This window comes from Opisthorchis viverrini, assembly GCF_000715545.1.
Source record: "Opisthorchis viverrini unplaced genomic scaffold opera_v5_33, whole genome shotgun sequence".
Taxonomy (NCBI): domain Eukaryota; kingdom Metazoa; phylum Platyhelminthes; class Trematoda; order Opisthorchiida; family Opisthorchiidae; genus Opisthorchis; species Opisthorchis viverrini.
In genome coordinates this window covers 2,285,428-2,298,372 of record NW_008751689.1, presented here as the reverse complement: position 1 = coordinate 2,298,372, position 12,945 = coordinate 2,285,428, and the positions used below count along the sequence as shown (strand labels likewise).

At 43.3% G+C, this 12,945-nt stretch overlaps 1 protein-coding gene across 1 annotated transcript in view; it reads left to right on the top strand.

The window, feature by feature from the left end:
• Positions 1-12,945, top strand: part of T265_02644 (hypothetical protein) — a gene marked incomplete at both ends in the record, with an annotated part of 80,433 nt that overhangs the window by 28,439 nt on the left and 39,049 nt on the right. The window contains one exon of the mRNA XM_009166942.1: positions 3,234-3,583. Coding sequence (XP_009165206.1) covers positions 3,488-3,583 — 96 coding nt within the window. The remainder of the gene's footprint in view (positions 1-3,233; positions 3,584-12,945) is intronic.

Sequence of the window (12,945 nt, the reverse complement as noted above, 5' to 3'; positions counted from 1 at the left end):
GGTCATTCGAGCTAACACGTGTTGGTGTGCGATCATCAGAGGGAAGAGTGGTCATCACCTGAACTCCACTTAACCTTACGCACCTCCCCTCCCCCCAACTAAATTGTCGTAACATTCACGTCCCCCGATGATCAAGGATCTACCAGTGGCACCCGGGTTGAATTGTCAAGTGAAGCACCCTGAAGGGGATGATTAAGGAACGAAAAGCGATTGGAAGTAATTTGAAACTCCTCCAACCCACCAATTCAAGATTTTGACACCCACGCTAGCCGACAAGAGCTGTTAATTGACACTCAACACTGATCTAGTGTGAAGAGGACTTACTGATTGGTTCCCCGTCTGTCTTATAACCTGGCCAATTTGGTGATCTGTTCACTTGGCCTGATGAAGCTTTTGTGTCAAAAGTGAAACGTTACCCAAATAAAAACGGTTGATTGTTTACCAAGCTCTTTTGAAACGATGACTTCTCAATCGGTTCCAAACTTTTTCCAATTGATTGAAAACTCCATCCATATTTCAGTGGTTGCGGGTGGTTTTGGAAAAAGGCGAATGTTTCATCGATCGCACTTGTCTTGTATAGCATTGTCCAGTGCGTTGGGAATGATTCAAAACGTCCAATGACCTCGACAATAGAGGCATGTTCTGGACAGCAATGACCGATGGTGTACGATTGATTAGCCTGTTTAGTTGACTTGTTTGGTACCTGTGTTTCAATATCACATTGTATTGCGTTAAAATGAACACTATGAAGAATTAATCCATTTAGAATGGATTAATAGGGGAAATTATATTTTACTGGACTCTTGTCAATTTCTTCTCCTAGCGCAAGACTTTTCAGAAGAGAAGTGGCGTGTATAATGGCCGCCATGTTCTTGGGATCAAAATTAACAAAAACATTTACTCTGAGGAAGAATTAAATGCCCACTAATTTTTTCAGGCACAGCTTGTGTAGACTCAATTATAACACAAACTCTGGGTAAAATGGAAAATTTCCTCGGAAAGTACCGAGCGATCGGAGAAAAACGGAACAAAAATGACTTAGGTCATTTGAACGACCACCCTGATGTTCGGTCGCAGTTTGGCTGATCATATATCGGTGTTACCTGTTTTTCGTCCACGGATCACAAATGCCTGATTGAAAAAGAGGAAGAGACCTGAAATTTTTTGAAGATGCCTGCTTGTTTGTTGAGTCAGTCTCTCTGAACGATTATGTCGAATCAAACACGTTGGTCCGTTAGCTCGGGTGAGATAAGCCATTTCAGTATACATGTAATCCAACATCTAAACTGCGCACCTCAGCTTGCGTTATGCGGAAACCGAATAGATCACAAGCCGTTCTATTCTTCACAGGTGTAGATGCTAATGATTTGTCCGTCTGCTGGCCCTCTGCGATTTCCTTCAACGACCAAACTACTTAAGCGTCTTCCAAGAACGAGCAAAGCTAACCACTTCATCTTGCTGAGACATACGGATACAGTCAATCGATAGAGTGGGCTGGGATTAGGTAAACATCCACAACATAGGGTCAGCAGATTCGTCAGAATTTATGAGTTATGCTGAGAGTGAATTGGGGTTGACGTGCCATTTTCTGACCAAGTGAGCGTTAGTGTTTATACAAAGCTTTTCCAAACATAAAGCTAAGGCTCTCAACGATGTGTGCTGATGGTTTTAGCACTGGCTACAACTCCAGATCAGGTTACTTTCGGCAACATTGATCAAGCTTTATTGTTAGATTTAGAAGCCATCTCAACGTTGGTCTGTTTTCCTGTGTTGACCATGTGGATTAGAGGTAAACTGTTGACAGATTTTCTCCGGTAAAACCGATCTGGAGTGTTGCTGCCTATCTAACCGGCCAAAAACAGACGAACTGACAAACACGCTAGGGTATTCTGATAAAGAAGTTGGTTTACTTCATTGCCGACATCGTCGTAAGCCCTGACAATGATGTCGTACAGCCCTACAATGATATACAGCTATAGCCTGAAGTAATAAAGAAAAAAAGGATATTGAAACACCTCGTAAAAACCTACTTGAAGCATTCTTAGGTTTATAACTTTCTAGACGTTCACACAGTCTGTAAAGAGACTAACAGCACGAACACCGTTGACGTCGATTACAGCCTTGCAAGCCAAGCACCGGGACTGTCAGGTGGAGCCAAATGTGGAATTCACCAACAACTAAACTCCTCGTACTATTGTCGTCTTAAGCTTGCGATCACTTAATGTAGTCCCAGAGGTGCTCAGTACAACTTAATAGGTTACATGATGTGGTGGTTAAGGGAAGAGTACATTCATGTGTAATGTAGTAGGTGGTACCCAACAAACCGCTGAATCGGAAATGCCAGTTGATTTTTAGTTTATAGTTATGCTTCTCACATAAATAGATGTCGTTCCCAATCAAATATTATCTGTACTGAGGTCGAAGCCTAGATCTCTCTATAATTTTATCGTGGTCATTTGTTCCACCTGAAGGGTCTTGAACGTCGAAGCGCAACAGAAGTTGCTGTCTTATTCACCTATAAACTTTCGGCGTCTTTAGATCAAACCCACAATAATTGTATGCGAAGAACCGATCGGTCGTTAACTACCGTCACATGGTCCGAACGACTTTAGCTGCAATAAGCCTCCCAAGTTCAAGGTGGAAGTACACATTAGGTTATAATGTGTGAACTGCTGTTAAAACACTCCCATGGTTACCGAAGTTTTAAGCTGTTTCTAACACAGACTGGTGAGTAGTTAAGCCACAATCAAACAGACCACAAGGTTTTAGCGATAAGCGAGGCACTGGTGATCACAACAAACAAGCCTGCAATATGTACACAAAACAGTTGAGTCAAACGATTTGGTTGCCCTGGCACTGGCAAGGTGACTTGCAGAAATCAATCAATCATTGTCTGTTCAACATTGTTTCTAGCATACTTTTGCATTTTTATGACTGTCACTGAAGAGAGTAAAAGAAACGATATCATATCACACGTATGTTTCTGTCAGTTCGGGTGACATGGATCAAGATGACAACGATTCCACCTTTAAAGAGTTTCACGTGGCAATAGTTCAAGTTTCTATTGATTAGGGACTTCAACGGGGTCATCTATATGCATGTCACAAGGATGTTAGTCGATACTCTGGAAAAGACTTGCTTACGCATTCTTACCAGCTATATGTAGCAGCAGTATAGCAGCATTCTTGTGAACATATCTCGTCTATACTTTCTGTATATTTCCCTCCATTCAGATCTATCAAACGTCAGACTATCCGGGTGATCTCAGAAGCTCGATTGAGTGGCTTGAAGCAAGGATTAAAACTTCTCAAAGAGGCCGTCGACCACCACGACGACCCTCTTATTCGCCGCCGATCTCCGAACTCGACGAGCTACCCCTGATGGACGACGCAAATCTCATTGTTCAGCATCTAGTCCGGTTAGAAATGGAAAATCTACCGAAGCCTTAAATGGTCCGGTTACTCGTGAGCCGGATTCCTCTGAAAAAATGGCTCCGGTTCTTACCAAAGATGAAATGAAAGCCATTCACACTTGCCTTGTGAAGGCATACGAAAAGCTTGAGACTTTAGCACCAGATTCGAAAGTGAGTTTTTGACCTTTAGCTTGTATTTTATGAATGACAGCTCCGTAAATTCTGTTTCCAATAGCTATCGTGCATGACTTCAAACAGGTAGTAAGGTTTGACAGGTCTCACAAAGCTGGATCATTTGGCATTTCTGGATGAGCAATCACGATTGCTCATTCTACACCAAATGTGTTTGATTACTGAGGTTTTTTCCGCCAATCGAACCACTGCATGTTCCAACATACCAAGTAGTGGTTATATACATTAGGTTTCAGCCTGCTTTACCGAAGGCTCACCCGAGCTCCTCGTTGTTGAAGAAGAGAGCTGAGACACACAGTGGTTATGACGGCATCATACCATAGGTGTACCCATAAAATAACTCATTCCAGCATGTACGATCATTATATAGGTTTGGGAGGTTTATGGCAATCAGCTATGATCAACCAGTTTAGCAGTCCTTCTAAGGTGAAAGCGATAAGTCTAATCAGACCTCCGAAACAAGCAAAACAGTGTATGGAGGAAGAGGAGACGGACGTCGGACTGTCAGCGGAAAACCATCAGGATGGTACTCAGCAAAGGCAACAAATCTTGAGACACGAGGAGCAACAAACAACGAGCGGGCAGGTGGCGTGTACAGGTCGCGCCACCTCATATTTCAAAGTGTTTGCTACCTCGCCTACCATCGTAAATCCTACCCAAGACAATCGGACCGAAATGATCACGAACCAGCAAGTTTGCACTTGCCGTACACAATGGATGATAAAAGTGTGAATTGCTGTATTTGCGTCCTGAGACCATCCTTTTCCTCAAGGAACCCTCAGTTGAGCTGACATGAAATCTGGTGGCAGGCGAATGACCTATAGCAATAGCTACGAATCCAGCGCCTGTCTACCATATGAATTACCGATGGAAGGACATATAGAGCAGACAGGGGTCAGGAATAGGAAAATCTGACTGCTTTTATTCTTAGAGAGACCGGTGACCGTTATGTTTGGGGCCAAAACATGCTGTGACCCGTGGAATGTCCACAGTGTAGTTATATCAGAGACCAAAGAAGGTCCTGTCACTTTGATAGAGCTTCGTGATTTCCGTGTGAAAAATAATGACAGGAGAATTCTGGGATAATATTCATTTAAGTGCTTCTAATATCCACCTCTCATAAGTTCTGGCCAGGTGAAAATTCTGGTTACGTGGCTTTCGGCGATGATGCCCTTATGATTTCGGGTTTTGGGGTTTGCATCGGAGAATCGGAATACTATTTGAGGCTGGTCTAACGTCTCTACCAGACTTAGTCACCCCATTCTCCACTCTCCAGTTTCTTGTCGAGGGTTTTTCTTACCTTGAATGAGCGTACACATCTGAGCTGTTTGGTGTGGACTCATATCATTCCTTATTCTGAGGTGCCTATTCAAAGCCGAACGAGTCAGTCGGTTTGCCAGAGTGATATATTGTTAAAATCTCTCTTTTCAAGTTTATTATTCAACTCTTATGAATGCAAAGCCCGTCTTGATTAAAGCTCTCTTTCTCATGGGTCAAATAAATGTCTTGCTCAGCTAAAGTCATGAAATCCACTGTAATTATTTGAAAATAAGAGACTACTCTCCGATAAAAATAGCAGGTTCCTCGATGAAAATACGCTGAACCTTCGTGGCACACAACTGTAGGTTTCAAGATTATCGACCTAGTGGGGAACGCGAGAAAAGAAATGCCAGATCTACAAACAGAGTCCATCTGACTCTTACACAGACCCTGGCAATAAATGATCTCGTATAGCTACAACCAATCACTGTGTTTCATCACATTAGTCCTCCGCGATCAGCAGATAGTTCACCAAATTTATAGTCTGTTCATCGATGGACAACAGGCTAAACCTTAGTCAAGTAGTCAAAAAAGTGGTACTCAACTCTGGAGTGCACGACGGCCAACTTGATGCTATTGTTTGTGAGGCAACATTAGTTGAGACAAGACTGATTCAATTTCGGGAATAGAAGACATTTGAGTGCGATTTTTAAGCAAACGAACTAACACTACTCTCAAAGCGGTGTACCGAACAACAAGGTCATGCGGTGATTCACGTGAGTCTCTTAATGGATGGTGTGGAAGTTGAAAAGATTCTGGCAAATACGTATGCTGAACAGAGGCTTGAATGAAGCTACTACTGAAATACCAAAATGACAGCTGTAGAATTTTGATGAGTCACGTATGAAGCACAAATGCTTGTGTGTGAATAGGAATTGACTTCCTCGAAAACTGGGCAGGTTGGACACCTGTTCAGTAAGCTGGATTTCGGTTACTTGCGCCTGTCATGTCTCTTCGATCACCGTGTGTGATTTCACTCCTTATTTGCAGTCGCAGGTATGTTGATGATGTCCACTTCATATACGGGGTCCAAATCACGGCACTTGCGTACAAATTTGAGCATTGGGCAGTTGAGTCGTTATTCAAGTGCATAAGTCAAGTAGACAGCAAGCATTCTTTGTAGTTCGAATCGTAGGCTCTTTTTGACACTGGGGTGATCGGTGACTTGTGTATTTTGGCGCCGATCGGAACACCGGCGTCAGCTTTGCCAAACGTTGATCGTGTTTATCAACTCACTTGGAGTTGGATTGTTGGAAATGACCGGAGGAGAAGAACACTCACCCGAAGAGCTTTGTAGTGTGCTGATTCTTCCTGGCCTGACTTAGAACGAACCAACACTCAAACGATCGATCAGCAGGCATCTAGTCAAGACGAACTTTGCTATTCGTTCGTAGCGTATAGCCCGATGCTTCTTGAAACGCTAACGATTAATTGCTTCAAGGATGCGTTGTGCACTTAAAAATCCTTGACGGTTAATATGGTACTAATTCGACTCTTTTGACTGATAACACCACATTGTGTTTCCATATAAACGATAAAACGAGCCATGCAGCATGTTTTATGGCATGCTCAGCTCTTTCGAGGAGCTCCTTCAAGCTCATGGTGAAATTAACTGTTCGTAGACAGAAGCCTTTTCTGGAATATTTATGTCCGTTAAGTTGATTGTATCACTGGTGCGACGCTTGTGGACGTCACCTGGCATATTGACGTTTTACCACGGGCTTACTGAAAGGAACAGAGATAGCGATGTTCAGAAATGCAGGAAATCTGGAGGGAGGCATGAGTATGGAATTTCTTCATATACCTGGTTCCACGTTCTGCCCAATTGTCGACTTCAAAGTCTAGGTCTTTTCAGTCGGCCATTTGGTTCATTTGTAAGACAGCCCCTTACGAAACCTGTCACTTAGGATCATCCTTTCAAAATTCTGAAGGTGTCTGCGAATCTCATCCCTGTATTGTTCTGACAGAATTTCTCTTCAATTTATTAACTACTTGAAAGTAAGCTAAGAATATTAGAATTATTTTAAGTGCGCGGCTATAGCGTACGAAGAGGTCCGGCCAGCTAGTTGACCAATTCGAAAGTGCAAATAGGTTCCAAAACTGATGGGACCTCAGGTGGCTAGTCTAAATGAAGTTGAACTCGGCAAGTTGCCAAACAAGCGCTCCAATGAACTTTGTTTTTGTAGGCGAAAATCGCAGAATTGCAACATTCCAAAATATGGAATGTTGTTGGCAGTACTCCTTTCGTTTCAGTTACCCTATCCATGCACGGTTGTACGGAATCTAAAACAGGTCTGGCTATAGCGTTAAGTCGTGCACTTGTACACTTAATCCGGGTTCAGCACTCCATGATGCGGGTGGCTATATGTTTTGTTTGAGCGAAACGCGGTTTGATGCGTTTCGGTGAAGAGTTAATAGGACTGACAGGTCTATAGGAAGAATCCTGGCAGCCTCGGTATCGAGCGCTGTGTTTCAACAACCGTATACAGATGGACCACTCGTCTTAAATATTTCCTCTAAAAGAGCTGTCTGTGCAACTGTGGCACTCGATTTCGCTGACTACGGCCATTCGAAGAACTGCGTTCATTATGATCCAAAGAGTGTGGCAAGTTATCCGGCATGGATACTTCTGTCATACTCGCGTAAGACTTGTCTGTCTCTTAGTACGGCTATTTATTTGCTGGATTTCTTGAGGTCGTTGGATGACATGCTCCCAGGACAACATTCATCCACACTGTACGCTATACCGGGGAAGCCAGCGGGAATCCAGACGACCAATCAATCAATTCAGCAACCAACGACGACGATAAGTGTTCAGGCATGTCATAGAAGCACCGTCAATGATGATGTTCACCAAACGCCGATCGGAAAGCCTGGATCAGCGTGCCCTTTAAATGCCGCGAGGTCCTTTGTAAATTGTGCACTCGCCAGTCCGCTATAAAACTATTGCGTTCCTTGTTGAACAGTCCTTTTCCGACACTAAGGGAATGTAACGAAGTCATTTGAAAGCTTCCCTGCATTTCAGCAACACTCATATGAAACACACTTTGTTCACTATCATATTAAACGGAGCACGCATTAAGTAATTAATGATCTCAGTGCACTCCAAAACCTATTTTGCAGAAATCCTTTTACTGACGACCCCAGTGACGTCGCTTTGTCGCTGGTCTTTTAATGACTAATCACCTGGATGAAGATCATCCTCAGGTGTTATCTCTTGATAAACCAGGACGGGTAGCCGTGCAGTTATTCAGATCGATGTCCACAGTTGATCATATTCTTTCAGATTTTTTCCACACTTTCCTCCACATACTTCAATGAGAAACAAAATGGGTGCAAAAATTACTTTAAGGTAACTTGCAATGCCTCGGCTCGCATGCGTCACGAGCTTTAATCATATATCCCCACCACAAGACATTTTAGCAGCATATGTGGGAAAACAATGTAAGTAATAGGCGTATCCAGTCTGGCGATTCCGCGCATTGTATCACAGCCCTTTCAGTTGGGCGTGTTGGAATTTTTATCTATGTAAAAGTCCACGCAGCTTTCCGGTTCTCTTCGTAAGTACTTCCTTGAGGAGAACGTCCATCCTGTCTTTAACGGTTCCTCTCCCCAAAAGTCAGTGATTTTTGTTGGACAGTTGTGGGTACAATTACACCAGAGATTGTTGTCCCGCAGTTAAGGGGCTTATGGATTATTTATAGAATAGGCAGTCAAGTCTAAGGTTGTTTGTGGATAAGACGGTACCTCTTGAGCACAGAGAGTAATTCAGTTTCATTTGATTTAGGGGTGCTGAGAATCAGACGACAAATTAACTCTGACAGTCAAGTGCAACCAAAAAAGAAACCGTGAATAAGTATGCTACTGCAAGTATGATCCAGTTCCCTGAAACACGTGGATTCACCAATAGGAGCTGAACCACATAGATAGAAACAAAGATCTAACAAAAATTGGATGACATCACACTGCAGTGGTCAAGATATTGATCGTATTCATTCGCCGTTTGACAAAGTGTACTATCTGGCTCACGTTTCATTCTCAATCCATCGGGTATTCAAAGCTTAAAGTGCATGAACCTTTGGAATTAGTATGATTTCACACCTCGAAAGTGCGATTATTTTTATTGGGCAATGACCGAATCGCGATGAGGTTGATGATAGATTAGCTATCTTTTTACTGACAGTACAGTTGTGGTTATGGTAACAGTTGTAACATACAAAGGAATGCATTCTGTCAAATCGCTAACCCACATTAGAGCAGGACTTTCGCGGGCGGAATGATGCACATGCGTGTGTGAAACCACGCAAGTTTATCGACCGCTAGAAAGGTAAAATATACTGGCACGTGAGTTCAGGGCACGAGAAAAGCTGTTGAAATATTGAAAACGTATGTTCAAAGAACATGTCATTCTCACGTCAGACCGTCTGACGCTGTAAGAAGTTTAAGCTGTAAATTCCATCCCTAAGTGAAGTAAGTTTGTGCTGAACAACCAAGAAGCATTGTACAGCTGTTTTGAGCTCCAAATAGTTCTGTGGCTGAGGTACAAATTTACTGACCAGAAGATCCGCGATTTGAACCCAACCCCGGAATCTCGACTGTTCTTGTCTGGACTTGGATATCGCGTTTTCCTCGTCCTTCCTTCCAATGGCGTGATAGCTAGGCACCGAAAGGTTGTCAAAGCTGGAGCCATTATTGTTATTATCATTACTATTAATTTATTTAGTTTCCAGCTGTCTTATCCCTAACGGGAATGATCAGCAGTGCGCACCTCAAGAAACCTTAGTGGGTTCTCGAAACTGCAACGTTCTTCCTACTAAGCATATTCAATCTAACTTGAAATCATGATTTTTCCTGTATTCACTTGTTCACTATACTCTTCTGCTTCTGATCACCACCTCTTTACGCCTCCGTACCTGCCAATCACTTTGCCACTGGGGCCGCCCCGTCCGACTTTGGGATATTAACATGCGTGTGTGTGTCCTCGACCCGATTCCCAATGCGTGTCCGTGCCCTGTTGGTGGGCCTGCTCTGAGTTGTTCTGTCGTGATTTCCGTGTAATCGTATCATCAATAAGAATCACAATAATAGCCACGAAGAAGCGACCCATATTACCGAACTAACATTCCGCTAACAGTTGCCTGGTCCGCACTGTGCTGGTCAGTGGCAGATTTGCGTACATGCTGATGCCACGAACGTAACAATTGACTTTTGTTAGACAATTTTCTTCACCTTCATGTCAATAGCACTGTAGATTCTCGAGCCCAGTTTTTCCTTTTTCTATTTGGAACGTCAAACGTACACTTGACTCAAAGCGCCCTATTAGGGGCCTCAGCAAAGGATGGAAAAGCTGTACAATGCTCGGTTTTTCAGCGTAGACTGGCTTAACCTACTGGATGAAATCTACAGTAAACTTCCTAGATGTCTCAACACTACCATTATGTAGGATTGTCTTGCGCGGTCCCTGTTCTGGCTAAGGTTTATGGCCAATAAACGGAGGGGAAATCAACCTATGCGCGCCTCTAATTGATCCCCAGTCTCTCCGGGTAATTCATGAAATTATTAGTACCGTGTTCCTTACGGCGGTTCTCATCGCATTGTTATCGTTTGAGTGAATCTGATGAAAACTCCTAATCACTGATCGTTATTTTTACTACCTTGAACATCACATCGGACGAGGAACTCGAAAAGTGTTAACAGAATAGAAAGGCGTTACTTGAGTGGGCAGCTCAGCTGCTCGTGCAGAGTTTAGGGTGCCGAGACAAACACACTAAAGCTATTCCCAAGAAGCTGAACCAAAAACGTAGAATGACTGTGCAGAATGAAAATATGCATTGTCACAAATTACGGGAAATAGTTAGCCGATCAGTTAGCTCAAAATTATGTAGTAGGACTCCACCGAAAATGGAGCCAAAATGTGGAAAATGATATCCCAACGCCTGCTTAGGTAAATAAAGCATTCATCTATGCTTCGCAGTGTAATGGAACTACTGACACTAGCCTTGTTAAGCGATTAGCATCAGGAGTGCGAAACTAGAAGGTGGGGCCCTATCCATCCTGGAATGGAGCAAATGTGCATTGCTGTGGAATTGTCTAAATGCCAGCTTCAGGAATACACTCGATGCAGCTAATATAAGAACCGCTAGTTTTTTTTGATCCCCTTAGCGAGCAACAAACTGGAAGCTACTCGTGGTTCTCAGAAGATTTGTTGGATTATACACACATTTCAAGTGCCGCTAACGTGCCACAAATGTCTACACAACAAACCAAAGATTACCGAACATTATATATAAATGTCCATTGAAATAATGGCTGTCATGAATCGCACATGCAGATCAGATACATTTGAACTGCTGAAAGCCTGAGCAGTTGTGGACATGTGGTTTGCAACAACCAAATGCGGTGCTAAACGCAAGTCTTTGGGACCAGTTTAGACCTCAGGGAGTAAAATTGTGAGTGAGGTCATTGAACCTACACGTAACGATGTTGTCTAGGACGAGTGTGGTAGTGACACTGGTTTGAAAACGGAACCAAGTGTTTATCAGATGAACTGGTAGGTTCTGGTGACCAGAAACCCACTCCCACTAGTACACTTGAGTCTTGCTTCACAATTCCATATAATCCAGTAAGAGAATAAGTTACCTTCAGTGGCTTGCCGGGATGCTGGGATGCACTGTGCTACAAAGCTTATGACGCTTGCGCTTTCCAGCTTCCTCTGTCTACTGATATACTCTCTCAAGATCTAATCTAGAAGATATCGTTTTTTCAAACTTACCCGAAGGCTTTTCTGCCGTTACCTGAGTCACCTGAAGGCTGTTCTAGTAGCGTAAATTCCTGTGTCCCGAATTTCGGACTCTCTTTTCAACAGACTGTAGGAGGTTTATCTTGGGTCGGAATTCTCTGCGATTTTACGAAGCGGCATACCCCCAGTATCAGACTATATTGAATTATAGTATGCCCACTTTTCGGAGAAATTGGGTGCTAAGAACTCAGCCTAACCGTTTTGCGTGGACGCCTTAATTGAAATCGATCGAGCATCTGAACATGCCACCGCCGTCGCGTAGTGAAGACAGCTCAGCAGCTCGCTTAAATACGATCTTGGAATCAGGCGATTGATGCACCGAATGTGTTGCCGAAGGCAGTTGGATGTTCTGCTGCTCCTCGAATTTCGGGTTTCAGTTACTATTGAGCGTTAGGTTTGTGAATGGTGTACTATCGAGATAACGGAAACCCATGAAGCACACTGTCTCACAACCAGTCACTTGAGTGTTCAGTGTTTTATTTTGCGAGCTCAGCACCACAGGCCAAAATGCAAGTGTCAGAGTGAGATTGCGTAATCGGCCACTTGAAATCCGCTCGAGAATGCAAAAGTAAAGGGTAGTTGCTCACAAAAAGCGGTGTTTGGTTGTCCTGAAAGAGCTTAATATTGAATAACTAACCATCCGGCCAATGTCGAATTGACTTCCGAAACACCTCTGAGTTGATAGATGTTAGGAGCTGAAGAGGACAGGGGTAGAGACACGATCCTGAATCACTGCTGTAGCGATCATGCAATTGGTAGTGTCAGTTGCAGAGATCCGCACCCGGACTAGAGATTATGATGAATTGAGATACCAGTTTGTGCGTTCAGATAGAAGTTTCATTTTCTTGAAATTATTCTTCCTTTGAGATACTTATAGACTGTTGATAGTGAGAAGATTGGGATAGTTCTAACTGGTATTTCGTTCTGTGATTTAAACCAATCTAAACTGAAAAGCCTATAAGCTACGTATAGATGTTCAGTTGTTAGGAATATGAAGAGCACTGTACGGCTGCTTCATCCTTATTAGGGATCAACAGCAGTGCGCATCTCACGAAACTCCGGAGAGTTTCGAACCTACGACCTCCTGGCTAGTAGTTTGAATACTTTACTGTTTGGCCACGAGCAGCTGATCAGAGGTGAAGAGAGCTGAGACTTAGACAGGATATAGCGCCGCTCATCCTGCAATCACGGGATCCACATCACGTGGTCACACGTGTTGACT